Source organism: Brienomyrus brachyistius, unplaced genomic scaffold (genome assembly GCF_023856365.1).
Source record: "Brienomyrus brachyistius isolate T26 unplaced genomic scaffold, BBRACH_0.4 scaffold100, whole genome shotgun sequence".
In the NCBI taxonomy this organism is placed as follows: domain Eukaryota; kingdom Metazoa; phylum Chordata; class Actinopteri; order Osteoglossiformes; family Mormyridae; genus Brienomyrus; species Brienomyrus brachyistius.
The window spans coordinates 413,450-433,879 of NW_026042375.1; the positions used below are offsets into that span (position 1 = coordinate 413,450).

Consider the following 20,430-nt stretch of genomic DNA (forward strand, 5'->3'; position numbering starts at 1 on the left):
AGTCCTCCCTCCACACTTGGTGACACATCCACCAAACGATGCCCCCAACCCCCAGCATCCCTGAGAACTCACTTTCTCCCAGTGTCTTCTGAATCAGGTCATACTTGGCATCCAGCTTGGTGATCAGGTTTCTCCCCTCCAGGAACTCCTTCATCTTCTGTAAAGAGAGGCGACATAATGGTAAACAGCTCAAGGACGGACAGGAAGAGCGGTGAAGCACCTGCCCGGGCGGAAAGCGCAGGAGATGAGCTCAGAGCTGGCTAACTTCCAAACAACTTCTGGAGGAGTCTAAATAAACTTACATTCAAGTTTCCTCATTAATTGCCTAGGCTGTATATTTTAGTTGCCGTGTGATTTTGCTGGTTAAAGTAAAAAAAATTCTGCGAAAAAACACTAATGGTAACTTGAACCTCCCTTCAGAAGGCAAAGGTATATTCAGGCACAACTAAAACACTGACATTGGAAAAATGTCAAACACACTGAGTACATGGAGTGTTTTCAGCAATGAAAGAACAACAGGACCTCCAATGTTAGTGGAGCTCAGCAATGAAAAGTCCAGGGTGAATGTGCATCTAGAGCAGTCGAAATGTTCAGAGATTGAACTTAAGTAGAAGTGGAGACCATGGATCTGCAAGCCAGTTATAAGGAGCAGTGAAACAGGACATAGGGACGACACAATTCTGTACCTCAATTACCACGATGAATGTAAAACCTCCAAGTAAGGTGAAACTCACAAGGGGAACTATGCAAAACACTTGCTCATTCATTTTGCTTTTGTTGGCCAATGTGAGTCAGCAGGAATGGACAGTAGGCATTTCAGAACTCAAGGAGACGTTAGCGTGTCAACTCGAAAGGGCTCTTGACATCTTAGCCTTGAGCAGGGCATTCTGAAAGCTTTCAGGGAAACCAGCCCTTCACTGATTCGATTACATCACTTAACTTGGAGAGCGCTGTGCTGAACATGAGCCCGACAGTCCAGGCTGGACAGAAAACCAGCTTGTCTGGTGTTCCACTTTAAACCATCTTTATCACTTTGAATACAGAAGAGCTGAAATTAAAAGCACATGTCGCTGACCTCCCATCCAACCCCATGCTCCCTCGGACCCAGCCGTCGCACCGTGAAGTAGAACTGCTCGGTTTCCTGCTGGTTGGCACGCCTCTTCGCCAGGCTGGGCTTGCTCATGAACGACTCCGAGACAGTGGACTTGACGGACTCCATGGAATTGCTGTGGTGGAAGCAGTCAGTGACATCATAGTCCTCGATGTTCACCATGTCCTGGACGGTCTGCAGGGTGGCTTCCATGGTCTTCTTCACCTGCAAGGAACCAATAAGCTGCTTGACATTTCATTGACCGCCTTCAAGAAAAGCCTCAAGACCCAGGAACAGCCCTACTAGCTTGATATCACCATGTACCCTCAATGCTCTTAGTGATGCACTTTCTACCATTTGAATATTTGTATTATTAGTTTCTTGCTTTGTTCGGAAGATAGTTGTGCAGCTCCTGCTCCAGTACTGCTTACACTTGTACCTGGACATTCTTAGTTGTGTGTTTGTAATGTGCTACTTGCCTCATTCGTCACTTTGGATAAAAGCATCTGCTAAATAAAACAGAAAACACAAGAGAAGGCAGTCTGAAGAAACACCAAATGTCTCAACTGGAATGCTCCAGCGAAGCAGCAGGCCTTTTCTTTGGGGGGGGGGGGGGTTTCTATTGTGTGTTGCCCTTGGAACGCAGCCTTATACACCCCACCACCCAGGCCCCCCACCCACTGACGGAAGCCTCATTAGTCGAACCCAGGGCCAGGCACAAACCTCTTCGTTTTCTATCCTGAGGGTGGAGAGGCGGGACTGCAGCTGCTGGCACCTCTGGAGAAGCTCCCCCTGCAGGGGAGTCTGGGCACACAAGTGTCCCACCTGGGGGCGGGGAGATTGAGATAAAGGAGGGGACACAAAATCAAAAGTTGCACGCTTTTTATTTAGCAAAACCATTACAGACGCTTCTCTAATTACAAACTTTCAGACATACAAACGGAGAGGACGGTAAGTCCAAATTGTGTTCCTTGGGCTCCCGTTTCCTGTCCGCAACATACATTTTTTTTTTCTGTGCGCTAATTCCGCCTAGTATGACTTCTGGCCGCTACTCCCACCGTGCAGCAGCGTAGCGTGCGTACTCCCAGCATCCTAGTGTTTTGTACTTCCATATACCCTTAAAACAATGTTGAATAAAGACTTCAAGAACATTTCAAGTTATGAACGGCCGTTCGGAATGGAACTCATTCATAAGCAGAGGAGCGTTTGTACATGTATAGAGCCAGAAAGGCACAAAAAAGTTCTGTAATGATGCCCAATTAAAAGCTTTAGTTTTGGTCCATAAATATCTAGAGAACAATTTCGATTATTTCCAACACACACACACAGAAACACAGACACGCAACTAGGAATCTAGACACAGATGTTGGATCAGTACATACAGTGGTTTACGAAAGGGTTGCTTGAGGTTTGCTGGATGACTGAAATATGCATCTATTAGTCTACAAACATCAGATGCAACAGGCCTGCCTTTGACACTGTGGGCATCCAAATGATGCTTATTTATGGCTTGTTAACTGGAAAACATTTACAGAGAACTATCCAAATAAAAATGTTGGCTAAATGGGGTTTAACCACAGAAAAGTACAAAAAAAAAAATCGAGGATGTAAATATGCATTCACTCCCCATCTTATGTTACTCAGATTTATGGATGTGCAACCAAGTTCTCCTGCAGCCATATAAAACTCAAGACAGCACTTTACCATGTACCTGAGGCGGTACCTAGCCTCATAATCCAGGAAGGGGTCACTTAACCAGGTAATAATGTCAGAATAGTAATATAAAACACAAGGGTTCGGCTTAGGCTTTCACGGCCTTATCGACACATATTTGTAACACCTTGTCTTGGGCCACGCGAGTGATTGGAGGATGGGAGGCTGGATGGATGGATGGATGTCCGAGTGTCAAATTTCCTGCTTCTTGCTCAGGTGAAGACATCCGTAGCACACAGAGCACTGCGGCATTTTGCACGGGCCAGTGGAGGCTTCCTATGATACTGTTTGAAAAAATGTATTGAATCTATATATTGAATATATTGGGCTTTGCTCATTGGAGTTCAACACTGACACGACTCTGAGGGCCATGGGATCTGGATTCGAATCGATGACCTTCAGGACACGGACAACCTCTATACTGCCAGGCCACACACCTCCCCCAAATCCGACAAATCTGAGCAATGAAAGGCGAGGCTCTGGACCAATACCCGACGAGGCTCTGGACCAATACCTGACGAGGCTCTGGACCAATACCCGACGAGGCTCTGGACCAATACCCGACGAGGCTCTGGACCAATACCCGACAAGGCTCTGCAGCAGCTCATGCTGATGCTGATTAAAGTGGTCAGAGGTTCACAGCCTGGTGGTGAAGAACGAGGCTCTAGTCTGACACATTCTGCAGGAGAGCAGGCTGGAGATCAAAGGCAGCTTCTGCTGCTACAGGCCAATGAAAAGAGCGGGCAGCACACTGCGTGCCCCCAAACACACACCCGGCATACCACCGATAACCATCATGCATGGTGGCTCAGTCAGCTGCAGGCGTGAAACCCACACCCCCACTCTATGTGTGAAGTTCGCATGTTCACCCATGTTGAGTGAGATTTTTTTCTGCATGCAGTTAAGCAAAGTGGTGTCTCTAAATTGTCTGGGACAGACTCCAGGTCCCCCCCCGCGACCCTACACTGGTTGCATGCTGAAGAAGTCGTCACATCTGTTTTCAGTTATTTAAAAAAAAAAAAAAAAAAAAAAAAAAAGTAAAAAAATTCTTTGTAAAATCTAATATTTTTTTACAGATATTCTTCAATGCCAGGACTTGGCTGAAACAATTCTCTAACCTAATTTAACCAAGATAATGGCCCAGTTAAATGTAATTTAAACCATCTGGTTAATTGAATCAACAGTTACGGCTAATTAAGTCAACGCTTAGCTTGAACAGACAGCGCACCTTATCACTCTGGAGAAATGGGGCTGACGACCCTTGAAGCCTCTATGAGATTCAAGCCTTGCGAGGAGGCTTGAATTATGTGATTTTTTTAGACACAAAACGGAGCAAAAGATAAATGCATTCATGGAAAAATACTGGGACAAACTCAATAATACAAACCCCCCCCCCAGTCTTAGGTTTGGTCAAGTGTAGCGGTGAAATACATCATTAAAGAAAATCCCACAAACGGAGAAACGTCAGGCTGGATTGATGAGAAGCAGACCTTGGAGCCCGGATGGAAAGCGGGACCACAGCTCAAGTCTGAATCGGTCTGAATCATCAATGAATTAAAATAAAAAAACAGAACTGCAAAGACCAACTAAAAGGCTGGGTTCACAGGAAACGCACCCAGAAGCAGGAACTCTTCATTCTTCCTCAGAGAACATTCCAGAGGTTCCATTTAAACCCCTGCAATAGCATTCTGCCTGCTGAGTGAGGCACAGTATAAAGCACAGTTCTTAAATATAACAATTCTCCTCCCCCCTCCATTTATTTTGCATTGCAAATTTAGCCGTTCGCAAATCCGAACATAACTTCAGCAATTGAAACACAAGTGATTCCACACACTGCACTCCCCTTCACATATAGCCAGCCTAACCCAAAAAACATTTTCATCACTTAAAACATTAATATGCATTAATAGCGGGAAAAGGCTGTCGCCTGAAAGCGAGCCCCGGGTCTCCATACCCCATCCCTATGGCCACCCGGGCTGTCGCTTGAAAGCGAGCCCCGGGTCTCTGTACCCCATCCCTATGGCCACCGGGGCTGTCGCTTGAAAGCGAGCCCCGGGTCTCTGTACCCCATCCCTATGGCCACCGGGGCTGTCGCTTGAAAGCGAGCCCCGGGTCTCTGTACCCCATCCCTATGGCCACCGGGGCTGTCGCTTGAAAGCGAGCCCCGGGTCTCCGTACCCCATCCCTATGGCCACCAGGGCTGTCATCTGAAAGCGAGCCCTGGGTCTCTTTGCCCTGACAGAGAGACTGGCACCCCGGCATGACATGGTTAAAGGGCACCCCCAGCTGTCGTTATTGAGACCGACTGGACATCTCTACAAAGGCCCATAAGACAAATCCGCTACAGCAGCTACAGCTTAAACACCATGTCTGAAATTACCCCAACAAGTAGTTCTGAATAACAGAGAATATCCAGAAATGGCCCAGCGGCTGAGACAGGGAAGGGATGCAGTCCACCTCAAGGGGTTGACCAGCAATGGTGCCAGTACACATCCCAGAAGACAACCGGAGACCTCAACCTAACCTCAGGAACCTCCATATCTGCTGCTGAAGATAGTCCTGTGTAACAGAGGTCACCAGCCATTATACAAATTCTTTAAGTTTGTTAGCTATGGAGCCATAGATAGACACCCAGATCCATTGGGAGCAGGATCACATGACACCAGGACAGCATCACATGGCAGTGAGACAATATCACATTACACCAGGACAAACTGGAACAGATTCCCTAGACCCATCCTCAGAGCCCATGACCCCCCCGGGACCCACCATGTCCCCCATATGGGACTGAAAGTCGAAGCGCACTGGGGGGCAGAAGACGTGATTGTAGGTCTCCATGAGGCGCTGCTTGTCACTGTTAGCCTCTAGGTTCTCGGCCGCGCTCTCGATGGCCTCCAGGCCTCCATGCTTAGACGTCTCCACGTTGAACTCGGCTGAGAGGTAGGTGCGGAGAGCCCGATTCAGGCTGGCGTGGTAGCCCAGGTCACAGCACTGCAGCAGGAGACAGGAAGAGGAAGGGCTTAGCACCCCGACTACAGCGACACCCACGTGACTGAACACACCACAGGGCCATTTGCTAATAACCCATTCAAACAAAAAGATTCATTACTGTTACCTCCACACCTCCGGAAAGGACAGCATTGAATTAAAGAGCTTCACTCTCAAAGCTATTGCTGAAAATGTAAAGCGGTGGTGAAGGAACCTGTCAGCCAGCACCACTATGCCCTCCCGTGTAAAACAAGCAGAACCGCGAGGTCATCATTAAATCGTATATGCATCGCTAACGACCCGTCCATTCCATAATGAGCATGCTGCCTGCTCCTCACTCTGCATCAGTGCACGGGACTGCTCCACCCCCTAATGAAGGCCATGATTCATATCCATGGCTGAAAAGAGCATCTGACGAGCTTTCAGTAACATGCACCGGGGAGATGTCTCCCAAGGGAATCCGTCTGACTGACAGGAGCAATCTGACAGCATTAGTTCTTATACGTCTTATTCGGGAGCCCGGTGACAGTAATACAGCGTGATATACTTTGAGTCACGCTCTTTTAGGCTGTAAATCCCAGCTGCAAGTAAGGTCACAGAATGATGTACAAATAAGATCAAATGGACAGGCCTGGATGCTCACGTCATCAAATGAATAACTGCAAATGCATCGATACAGATGTTTAGCACTGTAAGACTTAAAAAAATCTTGTTAGGGACAGTTGAAGGCCATAGAACAGATCTACTTTATTACAGGCGACTTTAATGGTAGGCCCACACGTTTCCTGCAGGTGTAAGAGGTTTTTGGCCAATCTTAGCTTCTAAATTGCCTTACTGAAGTGATTATTTAGATTGTAAATGAGCTTAGGTAATGCCTTGGGTTTTTTTTCCCCCATGTAATATGAAATTCCTGGGCTGCCATTAATAAAATGAGGTGGCACCAAGAGTCCAGGACATAAGTTAAATGGACTAAGAGTCCAGGGCAGGGGTTCAAGTGTCAACCAGTTTGGGACAGACGGCATAGGCCTGCTTACGTCAATGAGGTCGGAGAGATCGTGGATGTAGTACTTGAAGACGCAGCAGTTGGTGGCCTCCAGCGCTAGGAGGTACTCGTTGCGGGCCTTGATGGCTTTCAGCTTGTTTTCAGTGTATTTGGCTTGGCGCTGAGGGACAGGGAGAGAGGAGAGTCAGCGAGGGCCTGGGAGGAAAAGAAAACCTAATCAAAATGTACCAAACTGCATCGGCCCATGAGGGATGGAGCACATCTCGGCGTTGACAGGAAGGAGGGAAAGCTGGGAAGGTGCCCAGGATGCCATGTGAAATGCCGCTCCCTCCAGGAACGGCAAGCCAAGGCAACTCAATGAAAGCCGGGCCACATGGGGCGCTGATGACACAGAGCCTGGGGCACTGACCGGCATTCAGTCTCTCACAGGCATCCCGTCCAGGTCTAAAACCGGCCCCTTCCCTAGTGAGGCAGCTGTATAAATCTGCCCAGGTGATGTATGATAGCTTCTGACCTCCAAAGTCAACGCAGTAACACAATACTACATGTACAACAGGTCTGTTCCTTTCATACTACTTACAAAGTACTATAACTCTACTTACCGAGGTCACTCTTTGGGGGGGGGGGGGGGGACACTTCATAAGAAGCTGGCACCTGTACCCTGAATGTGCCCAGATGCTGACCCTGGCAGCCAACAAAGTCAGCCTCACCTTCTCCTTCATCTTCTCGATCTTCTTGACGGAGCTGCGGCGAACGTGCTTCTCCTCGGCCTTGATGGTGGCCAGCGAGTCAGGGGAGCGGGGCGTCTGCCGCTCGTCCTGTTTGACGGAGCGGCTCATCTGCTTCTCCTCCTGCTTCTCGGCCTCCTTCAGCTTGCTCTCGGCGTTGATGCTGTCCGTGTTGTACATGTGGTAGGTCTTCATTACCTGCGGGGGGGACGGACGGACATGGAGTTTAGCACAGGGTTCTCACCCGGCACACAGCTCAGCAGGCTGCTGTTTAATCCATGCCCTGTGCTTTTATTTTCATAATAATTCCCATCTTTCATGCCAGGGTCACACAAAGGCTAGACTTCAGCCTAAAATGTACAAGACGGGACACCCAAGACAGGAAGCCAGTTCACAGAGATTCAAAATGGTGCCAGTTAGCCTACCTGCACAACTGTGGCCTGCAAGAGGCAGTGTACCCAGAGGCCACCGAGTGGCATGGAGAGAACATGCACACACATGGAGGTATGACTGTTACCGGCTAAGCCACCACATCAATGATTCCATATGTCCTATAACCACTATGCTGCATGCTCTCCAAAGCAAGACAGTCCTCCTGAGCCTCTCCCACCCCCTCATCCAGCATGCTGTCCAACATCCTGTCATGAGAAAAGGTCACAAGAAAGCTACTACGCATGTTAAGAAAATGCTATTCTTCGACATGAATCCTACATACGGTACATTCTGGTAGATATCAGTCATACACCAGGAAGCTCACCAGCCTGGAATGCCACAGTGATCATATTACTAAGTGACACTGTCAACCACTTTAGTAACTCATTAGTAACAGTCGATTAAAGTGAAACACAGTGGTGCCTGCAGTTCATGAACGCTGTGGTCTACGAACAATTTGGTTCACGACCAAAAATTTAGTGAAAACAAATGCATTGATTCGCGTACAAAATTTGGTTGACTAACAGATTCCTCGACCAGATTGGTGGACTTCATCCCTTTTCTTATACTATTGTCGCACCGGCGGGGCGCATATCCCAGCATGCCCCGTGTGCAGTTGCAAATAGAAGGACCACAACAGGCACCCAACGGGCACCGAACCCAAATACACAGACGGGAAACACAAGCTTTGAAGATGCCTAACGGCAAGATGCACACACGGTGGAAGAAACACAAGCAAGGATCAGACCGGGTACACACAACACACGCGTGACAATAGGGAAATGCAACCATTAACATTAACATTAACAACAACAACAACAACAATACAAGGGTTAACGACTGTTAATAAAGAGCGTGTTCTCCCCTGCAAGCAAGTCTCCATGTCTCTCTCTGCTCCTGCCATGCATCGGTCCGCCCATCGCCACACTATATTGTGTTTTTCTTTAAAGTTTATTATACTATATACCCAGAAAATTAATTAACAAAAATTATTTGGTAGGCTTGTGAATGAATTAATTGAATTTCATTGCTTTATGGGAAAAATTGCCTTGGTTCGCATACAAATTGGTTCACGGCCACTTGCTTGGAACGGATTGTGTTCGTGAACCGCAGCCACCACTGTATAAAAAGCTGACAAGTACGTATACAGAGAACCATGTGTCCTGCTAACCCAACTTTCCAAAGACACCTCGTTTTAATGCTGAATATTCCAAGAGAGACCAGTCTGATTACTCCAGTCAGGTCATGCTCATCTGACACCCGTGAGCTTTGACCCCACAACTGACAGAACAGCATTTGCAGTCTGAAGGGTGAACATTTGTTTTTTGTTAACCTAGTAAACACCTTGTGCAGAAATAGCACATGCACATATTTCACATACTTTAAAATGTGGAGTTTAAGCACAGCTAGAGATACTGATCTGTTCAAATATGCACACAGTAAACCTCCGACAGACAGACGGCTGGCTGGCTGGCTGCTACCCGCGTCATTCCAAAGCTGGGCCCAACAGATTGAGGATTTATAGAAATGTAGGAGTGAGGGATTTAAGAGCCGCAGTAATGTTGTGTGACACTTGCCCGATTCAAACACGGAATCCTCAGACTAATTACCAACCCCTCCGCCCAACTAATACTGAGAAAGAACATGCTAGAATATCCTTTAGCCACCTCGGATTCAGAACTCACATCCAGCCAGACTTAGCATGACTACCGAGGGCGGACCTTGTCCACCTTGAAGCTGCTTAAGATGGTACAGCGCTTGGACACTTAGGGGGCCACAGGTACTCACATCCATAGAGCATCACCACCTCAAGGTACCACCTGGTACTCAAACCAGACAAGGGCCTCTGCTACAAACTGAAATGCAAAATACAAATTTACATTCAAAAATTCATTTCAGTTTATTTATTAGAAACGCTGATTACTAATAAAATCCGACGACGGCGAGCTTAATGGAGACGCCACTGGCATTGGTTTATCCCACATGAATGCATGAATGAGATGCTAATTCTTTATCTTTAAACATCTGGCTTTAGGCCAAGCGTGTCTAAGCCATCTCTAGAGTCCTTCACAGTGTCCAGTGTGTTTCCTGTCTATACCTTTAATGGGGCAAAGCCACTTTGTTGTACTGCACTCGGTCCCCATGGAAACAGTGTGGACCGTTACTAGGTGCCAACCAGGAGCCTGTCCCACTTCCCAACTGACATAATCCCCCGGATCCTTCCGCTCCGTTCAGCACCGCTCTTTACCCCGGGTACAGTTACACTGTCGGCCCTGGGAGGCCATTTTCCTTCTTCACTCTGACCATAATAAAAGCATTAATCTCTAACGGGACGTGCCCAGGGAACCACAAGGGAGCAGTACATCCCACAAGAAATGCTCCATTCAGGACATGCTAGAAAAGGGTGCAGCTTTTCCCACGGAATCTCGCTGGAGGGAGCTACATCCAGACTACATCCATGTGGGTGCAAGGCCAGGAAACCACTGGGGGTGAAGCATCACTTAGTGGGAAATTAGTGCTGAATTAAGGCACTGCACTAATATATCCATCCATCCATCCATCCATCCATCCATCCATCCCAGGGTCACAGTATTAATTATTATTATTATTATTATTATGATTAATAATATAGGGGACAGATGAATAAGGAAACTTAACTAATACACCTTTTAATATAAATATATAATGTAAGAGCTGCATACAGCATCCTGTAGCAAGATGGCGTCTCTAAATCTGTGCCTACCAGACAGGCTATTCTCACTCAAAGCAATTAATCTAATTAAAGAGAAAAAGTAATCTACATTTTCCAAGAGTAATATGTTGAGTGGGGTATCCTTTCATTTATTAAAAACGTGACAAATTAAGCATTTACATACTTGTTCAACTTAATTAATCTACATAATTGGCCTACAGAGCAAAAAAAGCTAAGCTTGAGTGAACACAGTCGGCCCCCCAGGAAATACTGGGGAAGACTCACCTTCAAACCGCAATTTGTTTTCTCAAGTACAATTTTTAGTTTAAGCCAAACTGGAATTCTACCTTTACAGTAATGAAAGCCGACCCAGACGCCACTTACACACCCAGGGTACAGCAGCTGCATCCAGGTCCCCAGAGAGAATTACCTGTAGCTACTTTTTACAGGGCACGGGATTAATGGGAACCTGGAAACTACAAATAGGAAAGTGATCAAGGAGCCCTTGTTTTATAGAGATAATCATGGTGTGGGCATTTAATCTTAAGACAAAGGTTACAATCATACGGACGCTCAGAAAAGCACTGAACAGAGATAAAAAAACATACTTGATCACCGAATCCATTGGTATCACTCTGCATAGAGTCAAAAAGCAAACTGGAGTAGAAAAAACTCCCTGAGATGGCCCACTAGCTCATCAGGGAAGATGATGTCGTCACTGTCCAGCATATTCTTTAACTGGGCAGAACGTGGTTACCCCTGTCCCCATGTCGGCAGAGCACAATGCTTGCACTGCAAGGCAGTTTCCTACGGAAATGTAGGACAGCATCCAGTGAACTTAAGCAATGAGAGAACAACCTCTTTAATGGATGGATAAGACGATCTAGGCTCAAAGTACTGAGCATACTAGATAAACACAAAACACGGGGCCTATGATGTCTCCAAAACCAGCTAACATCACAAACGCAGAGATGAAAGGGCTGTACTGGAGAGAGCATCTGCGATTCCTTTTCATAAATAAAACAGAGACTGATCAAAATGGCTGCCTTTCCACTGGCATCCCCTTAATTAGTGGCGTCGCACTCTCTGCCCCTCCCCCCGGAATCTGTACTGTGGGTTGCCTGGTTGAGCTTCCCCAGTTCCACTCCACCATGCTATTATTTTGCCACCAAGATGCTTGGTTGATGCCAGCCAGTCATTTCATGGGGTGAGGAGAAGCCCACCTCAGCACCGAAAGCTCCAGCGCCAGGTCTCTGTCACATGCTGCCTCAGACTCCAGACGGGGGGGTCATCAGGGACCCCCTTCTAACCCATCAGGAAGTTCGGGGGATGAGCTCATTGATCTCTCTACATCCGTACACTGACTCACACATGAGTAAAACCAAATGAGGGGAGGAATGCTGAATATTCTTATGTTGTTAACCCAGACTACCAAACCTAGAAACCTAATTATGACGTTGGTCAGACACACTCCAGCAGTCCTTATGCCTTTTCAAACTGCCAATGAACTGACTCAGCTCAACTCAACTCAACTCAACTGCCTCTAACGAATTTAACCAGCCAATAGCTAGGCCAGCTTTCTAAACCCCTGTGCTCAGCATCTCAGATACATCAATTAGAATGACATACTGAATAATGTATATACAAGTAAAAGCACAACGACCCTGCACCCAGAATGTTTGTGGAGAATAGGCAAGGTTTAGGCACACAGACCATAATTACTTGGAGAAAACATGCCAACACGTTTTAATCACCAAGGGGGGGGTAGTATAATTATCTGTTTATATAGTTGTTTGAACTCAGCCATAACACGCAAGTTAACATCAAGAGCAATTAAAACTAATGGCGGTATACATTATATTAACCGCAAGGAGGAAAATGTCAGCGAACAAGTCAAAATAAAACAAGCGGGGCACACAGATACACCGAGCTGCTGTTACACACATGCTTATATTTTAACGATGCACACCAATTATCTCCCTCAGCATCGCGATGCACTATGTGGGACCTGCCGCGGGCTGCCTCGACAGTCCATATGGAATGGGGGGGGGGGGGGGGGGAGGGGGTGGGGGTGTATTTTTCCTAGCTTCCAGAAAAATCCTCAAATGCATTCCTGCTATTGGCATCATTAGAAGACTGTAGCACTAACTAGAGTGGAGAATGACCTGCCCATCAAACACACACACACACACACACACACACACACACACACACACACACACACACACACCGGTGTCCTTATGTAGTCGAGCTGCAGGAACCTTAGGAGAGACACCCCAGAATCTACGAGAGGCAAAGCTGAACTGAAAAATTGCCCAGACCTAACGCCTGCACATAAATGGCAATGAGACAGGTCCAGCAGGTGGACATGCGAGACGGAAGGCCTCAGAACACCTCTACGGAAAGCTCCGCTGGCAGCCCATAATGAGAAGTTTATCGCTCTGGCAACCAAGCGCCCAATCCAGGAACCTGGGGGGTCTCCCCTTCTCACCCACGGGACTGTCAATCATTCCCACACTCCTGCAAACACGCCGCTGGCTGGCGAGGAAGAGGAGGAGGAACGTACCGTGTAAAGCTCGTTGAGGACCTTGATCAAGTCTTCTTGCAGCTGGACGCCGATCTCTTTACTCTGGGGTGGGGGGAGGAAAAAACAAGAGGTGAGGATTAGAGTCTAGTTACTCTCTGCTGTTTGGGTAACAGTGTGAACCTGATGGATGATGGGACCAGTTAGGGGAGTCGGGCAAAGGAGCATTTTCCTGAGATCATCCTCATCATCATCAATCAATCAATCATCAACCTGTGCGCGACATCAGCATAACAGGTCAGTGTAAAAAACAATGCGTACAAATGTCTGCTGGCGGGGGTGATTCTATCAATTAATGAAGAATTTGGTCAACAAATTTACAGCCCCAAAGAAGTTTCCATAAAAAAAAAAAAATAACACCAGGGTCTGAAGAGCCGGCTGTAGTGATGGTACTGAAGGCTGAGAATGATGGGAAATCTGAGGGCGCAAGAATCACTTAGACCAATAAACTCGAAAGTCATCCGGGGCAAAGGCAAGATCCCAAAACCCTTCCCTGTTTCTGGAAGCCACCTCCATAACTGTCAAGCGTGTACGTTTTTCTTCTAAACAGATGAAGGAAGATACAGGGACCACATACTGGAACACGTCTAAGAAGAGTTGGCAGTTTGTGTACTACCAACTGTTCAGCTCACACAGAATCTTCAGCTAGGGCATTGGGCCAAGGAGAAAGCTATTTAAGGAAAGAAGTTTAAAAGGTGTACGAGTCATAAAATAGATATATAATGCAGTCTCTCTCTGGAAAAAAAAGCTTCCCAGAGTCAGTGCAGCTAGATTTACATTTGTTCAGCAGACTCTATAGTTCGAATGAAGAGCTTTGGGTCGGAGAGCAGGGTCAGGCTCTTAGTAGGTGGGGTTAAAGGCCTTCTACAAGGGCCCAGCAATGTTATGATTACTCTGCCGGCCACAGTATTCGAACCCATGTCCTTTCAGCCATGAGCACAAGCCAACACCTGCCCCTCCTCCACCTGCAACTGAAAACTTACCCAAACTCAAACGTTCACCCCCATCACGCAAGGGATTAAGTCTCCCTGACCTCTGGGAACAGAGCCTCCTTGCAAAAGGAAGACTTCGCAAATACGGAAACCATATGGTCCCTCAGTCCACGGTTCGACCCCAACCCCGAACCCAATCTAAAATCAAAGGGTTAACCCTTTGAAGGTGAAAGGATAGCTAGATGGATGGCTATGGCCATGAGCCCCCCCCCGAGGGGGGGGGGGGGTCTCTGCACGGGTTATAAATTACCGCAGCCTGACACGTTTCACCAAGGCTGGCGAGTGCCTTGGGGGAGGGGCCAGCATAAATAATTAGCCCCCGGCAGACAGAAGCAGCGGCGCCGGGCTCGTGTGTCTGGAGTTCTCGAGAGTCTCCGTCAGTGATTTATCGGTGCGACACCACTCCTGGCTGAATGATGGACCCCTGGCCGCACCCTCAAAAAGCCATCCAACACCGTGGCGAGACGGGCTTATCACTCAGGAGCCAATGGGCACCGGTGCGGTAAACGCCCCGAAACTGCAAGAGCCTGTGGAGCATCTGACCAAATCTCACTTCCTGTTCATATCAGTTCAGCTCCGCAATGCACTGGCCAGCAGGTCCAAAACGTACCGCCTTTGTTTATAACGGATATTAAACATTCAGCGCTGCTGATAGTTGCCAGATGTCAGGCCTTCAGGCATTCAGATATGCAGCAAAATGCTGCTTCTACTGCCCAGAATAATTCCAGCTATGCTCCCCAATTTCCAATTAAAATGGCTCATCACTCCTGTGGGGGCAAGTCGACCGTTTACCACCTGTTTACCGACTAGAAACAAAAAGTTTATGGTCATGATCAGCACCCATCAATTCAGCAGTTAATTAAGAATACTATCATAAATACTGAAGCAGTGGCTGTTTTTGGGACTTGAAGCATCTGGGTACTGCAGCTTATTATAAGTAAGCTAATCTGGGTCTTAAGCTTATGAATTAAAATCAAGATCCAGAACTAGTATTATCCTGCAGACAGAATTACACTGATGAATAACTCAGAACTGCATGAAAACGGATGCAAAGTCGCCGATTCCCACGGCCTACTTTCGAGACTCAACTTTAAAAAAAATTAGCCAGCCGAATCGTATGCCAGGAGCTCTGACCGTCCATCACCAGCCAAGCAAACTTGGGTCTCTGTAGCATCACCGTGTGCTGCTGCTGTCTGACACCCCCGAGATGTCGCTACTCCAAGTAAAAAGCTCTTGCATTAACATCCGAAAAGTAATTGTCACATTTGCGTAATTTTTAATTCATGGACTAAATTTTTGTATTACAGTAACATCATCAGCTCTTAGGAAGTAACTGAATTATTCAGTCAGTTTCACGAATGAATTGGCATGATTATTTTTTTAAAATTCAAATGTATATTATCGCCCACACATGATTCAGGGACAATATATGTTAGGAAAACGTGACCTTTTATTGCCTGCTAGACAGTACAAACATGCAACCGGACGCGTGTCCACACAATCGTCACGCTTCAGCAAAGCCCCTCAAAAATCCACCCGGCCGACTCCACTTACAACCTGAACAAGTCACTTAGTCCAAGGGGGCCAGCTGGATTCTATTAACTGTAGGTGCCTGTGATCGATTGCCAGGGAGACAGCCCTCTCTCACGCACCCCCACATCACGGTAAGGAGACGCTAATCCCTGCTGTGTCACTGCCCACACAGAGGAGGAGGAAGATGTCTTATTCAGCATCATTTACTTAGACCCTATCAGTGGAGAATACCAAGTGCTCCAGACAGGTTTCGAATGAAACAAATGAGCTTCTTAATTGATCTGCGGAGCTTCTTAATTGATCTGTGAGGCTATTTGGCCACTGAACATTGCCTGCCGCAGACAGGAAAGAGAAAGCAACGCTAATTTGAAAACAATTAGTGGGGGGGCTTTCATGGTACCTCTGGTGGTTTGCTTGGAGAGTAGTGCCTCGATATTGTACATAAACCAGCAGGTACTTGGGAACAGCACTTTACTGCTGTGGCTGGTAAACCAGGCATGAGGAAATTAATGTACAGGTGACAATCATTACACCAGTTCATTTTCTAGACTCCCTCAACTTAAGCTGCTCACAGCATCTACTGGTATCCAGCTGGAACCAGTAAAAATGCAAAACCCAGACTAACGCCCACCTGCCCAGTCCTCAGACGACTTCCTCAGCATCCATGAGTCTCTTCGGTCAGAAGATGGAATTACTTTGTTTTAAAGAGAATTGTGGTCCGGCACATACATTTACGACCCCGCAGATCCCATTAAAGCTTAAGCCAATCATACGCACAATCTATACGCATGCATTTTCCTCCACCATGCGAGAGGTCTCACTCCAGACATTTCTCATATGTGGTTCCCCGATGGTGGAATAAGCTGCCAAACCAATCCGGTCGTGAGACTCGCTCTCCACCTTCTGCAGGAACAGCCCTACTAGCCTGATACCACCCCATGCTCCCTCAATGCTCCTAGTGATACAAATATTCAATCAGGAGAAAGTGTATTATTGGTTTCTTGCTTTGTTTGGAAGATAGCTGGGTGGCTCCTGCTCCAGTACTGCTTACACTTGTACCTGGACATTCTGAACTGCAGCTAGACTGAGCTTCCTATCACATTACAGCAAAAGAAATGTCTGCGTCAGGGCAGGTTAAAACTGGCAATGATTTATAGACAGTTACTGTAAATAACCAGATCTTTCCTTGGCATTCAGATGCTTGACTGCAAAAAACAAAACACAGATAAGGAATCATTTACGACATGAACTTTCCAGCCATTTTAAGATCCAAAGCAGTTGTCAGGCACCCACTGGTTTAGGGAAAACTAACTTTATACAAATTAGGAAATATCACTGATATCTTAATGGGAACATTAAGAGGTAGCTGAGCTCCAGATAATGGCTTGTGTTTTCTGCTTTAACCACGGGAAAAACAAAATATGCCCAAACGTGTCACAGTCAGGGCCTCAAGGAGCAACAGCTGCACCCCCAGCCTCACGTTAGGTACAGTCCCGCCAAAGGCAGCCCGATTCCTTGGGTACAGTCCCACCAGACAAAACCTGAATGCGTCCCCACCAGATTTTTCATTTACTTGTACCAACGGCGGCCTTCACTGTGGGATGTGCTTCAGCCAAGTCCGCCGTGGATGAAACTGATCCCTCTGCTCTTGGACGGGACCCAGAGAAGCCGCCCCGGCAGTGCCATCTGCTCTGGGTGAGCTGCAAGGGCACGGGAGCGACACAGCCACCAGGGGGAAGGACCACAAAAACAGCCCAGCTATTGACATCCCAGGAAGGCCCACAAATTGAGCTTGGCTGAAATGCAGGTGAGAGTGACATTTCATCCCGGGAATTAAGACCAGAACAGGAATATGAAGTGAAAAATTAGGTTTATGCCAAAAAGAGAGGCGCAGATCACCGGCATGGTGACGCTCCGGGCAGCCAAACTATTCGGGACAGCAGAAAGTCAAATCTAGCCAAAAAAAAAGCCCTGCTCGCTGAATACAAGGACAGATGTTGGTGCTTGGCTTTAAGGCAGAGCTGGTCTTTTACTGCACTGGTAATACCACTGGCAGCCACAGGGGACGCTGTTCAGACAGGCCGCCGCTTTAATCCGCCTCTTGTGGGGGACGACTCCCACTCGTCTTTTCACCGCCTAACAGACGCCTGTGTCACTATCAAAGAGCTTTCATCCCGCGTCAGATTTTCCTAACGCAGATAAAGCTGGGAGGGCAGAGGGAGCAGGACACACTAGGCACGCATTAATCCCACCATCCCCACCCCCACCCCCCCCAGCCCAGTATAAAATTGTGGTTAGGGAGACCGGGCTGCGGGCTTTATGAGTTTACGGACCGCCCTGCGGTTTTCCTCTCTCAGCTTTCCACACAATTTTTATTTGTTTTATTTTTGAGGTTCTTAAAGTATGAGGCCATGTGTCACTGGGTAATAAAGGAAAGGGTCGAAGGTCAGTCAGAGCCCGATGTTTAGACGTTGAGCTGCAGGACAGAGGAATCTCGCCCCTCTCGTGGGCACACGTTTCATTGGAGGTGGACCCGACTGCTTGCTGTTGATCCAGTGCCTGTCAGACAAGTCTGATCACTAAGGGTGTATGTGCGACTGAGTCTGAGGTCATGCATATATTACACTGTTAGGACTAAATGTCCCCATAATGTGATAAAAAAACCTGTTATTTTGAACTTGATGGGACATTTCTCCGGTCCCCACAAGGGGAAACGTTTTTATGACTTGCACGCTGCTACTTTGAGACCTCCAAGAGGTGAATAAGCCTATGAAATCCCTCGTCCTTCACTCCAGGAAATGGCTGACCATCTATTGCAATCAGTTCTGTCTTAGGTTGCTGTCTCTGAATACTGATATAGTTTAAATAGCGGTCAAGATTGACACAAACTGATACCAACATCTTGCTTTTTAATGATCATTGGTCGCTCAAAATAATGTTAACTATATATCGTGCATCTTTAGCAGTACTGATGGGCACATGAACCCAACGAAAGAGGAACACTCAAAATTAAGGTGGTTAGCAAACTGACTCGCATGGGGGTGTTAAAGTGGGCAGAGGTTATTAGGGCAGAGCTTCAGCTGCAGGCAGAGTGACACGATTCTGGGGGGGGGGGGACTTTAGCCGAGAGGAAATGAGATTGGATAAATAACTGTCACTGTTTCTCAGGAGTTATGTGGGAGTCAGTGGAATCACGATGGCTGTCAGTGGCTGTCTGGCTGGAAGTCAGTGCTGGATGGATCCCGATCCGACTGCTTGGAGAAATGCATCATTTTCTTTAATGACGTGCCAAATATAAATAATGAGGCGAGTTTGGGATGCTAACAGGGATGGGGGTGACTTCATTTGCAGCTTCTCCGTGGGGCACCTGACTTACAACCAAGGAGACAATGTCACCCAAGGGTTGGAGACCTTCGAGGAGAAGAGTCACTCTGGTGAGTAGAGCCACTGGAAATGCCACCCGGCCATTTTCAGCCAGATCAAGACCTGCTGACCGGCAGCTCCGACTGCTAACCCTCTGGACCGTATCTTGAACACTATACCAGAGACCCATAAGCTGAGAAAAACAAAGCCCCCTCAAGTCAACGGGAGGTGGTACAGTCCGAGCACCTGCCCAGCTGTCCTGACAGCCCCTTCTGCCGATCGAGGTCAGAATGCAGGGAGTGGACAAACTAAGGAGTGATTCAAGTAAATGAAAAAGCATTCAGGCAGATTAGAGCTCTGACCTCAGCAATCCATCAAATGTAACGGCATTACAGAAGGAATACAGAAGGTAGAGCAACATCTACGTGGAAGCTTACGAGATTATAAACTGATAAACAGAATGCAGGCTGCCACTGTACACGAGAAACAGCCGGGCAAACATTCGCTGTCACTTTTGTGCTCGTAACACTCCAGCCCATCTCCTCCTGGGGGTGCCGTTTTGGAGCATATTCCGTCACTGGCTCCCTCCACCATGGTGTGTTAAAACACCCGACTGGGGATCCTTGCTGCCTGCTGCCGTCAGACAACCCCACCCAGCTACAACATGTCAGAAAGCAGTAAGTCTTTGTGATAATAGAAAATCTGGAGTTGCTGGTATCTGTATCACAATCACTAATTTATTATTATTATTATTATTATTATTATTAAACTGCAAATATTTATTTCTACAATTCTACAATAATCTTTCAGGATATTCTATTTGTGTACTGTGTACTCGTTAAATTTGTTTTGCATTTACAATAGAGATTCACAACAGAGATGAGTCAACGAATCTATCGGCCGATATCTGTCGAAAAAGCAGTTCTGAAAGTGCGACGGGTCTGTGTCTGTGACGGGTCACTGCACTGACAGGGACTGCAGGGTGGCAGGAAGGGCACCTCCCCACCTGCTTACTGGAGACAGCAGGAAGCCTGGACCCTTGACACGCCCGACAGGCTTCCAGCTAACGTGTACGAGCAAAGCCTATGACAAACTCACTCAGCACATCCTGTCACAAGCTCTCTCTGCAGATGGCTGGCTGGGAACCACACCCCCCCACCCCACCACATAGCACTTTAGAAGGCGTACGCGAGTAATGAATCTTCCAGAACATGTCAGCAGGACAGCAACAGAGTTCGCTGGGGGGCTTCCGCGTGACACATGGGATAAAATACGGACGATGGGTAGATGTTGCGTCAAGGAGAATCGGTGG

The 20,430-nt window shown here is 47.3% G+C and overlaps 1 protein-coding gene across 3 annotated transcripts in view; it reads right to left on the reverse strand.

The window, feature by feature from the left end:
* Window positions 1–20,430, reverse strand: part of srgap2 (SLIT-ROBO Rho GTPase activating protein 2) — a 77,288-nt gene that overhangs the window by 12,740 nt on the left and 44,118 nt on the right. For all 3 annotated transcript variants that reach the window (XM_049004271.1, XM_049004270.1, XM_049004272.1), the window contains exons 5-11: window positions 13,213–13,275; window positions 7,505–7,720; window positions 6,826–6,954; window positions 5,573–5,794; window positions 1,814–1,915; window positions 1,118–1,315; window positions 73–157 (exon numbers count right to left, since the gene is read on the reverse strand). In XM_049004271.1, coding sequence (XP_048860228.1) covers window positions 73–157; window positions 1,118–1,315; window positions 1,814–1,915; window positions 5,573–5,794; window positions 6,826–6,954; window positions 7,505–7,720; window positions 13,213–13,275 — 1,015 coding nt within the window. The remainder of the gene's footprint in view (window positions 1–72; window positions 158–1,117; window positions 1,316–1,813; window positions 1,916–5,572; window positions 5,795–6,825; window positions 6,955–7,504; window positions 7,721–13,212; window positions 13,276–20,430) is intronic.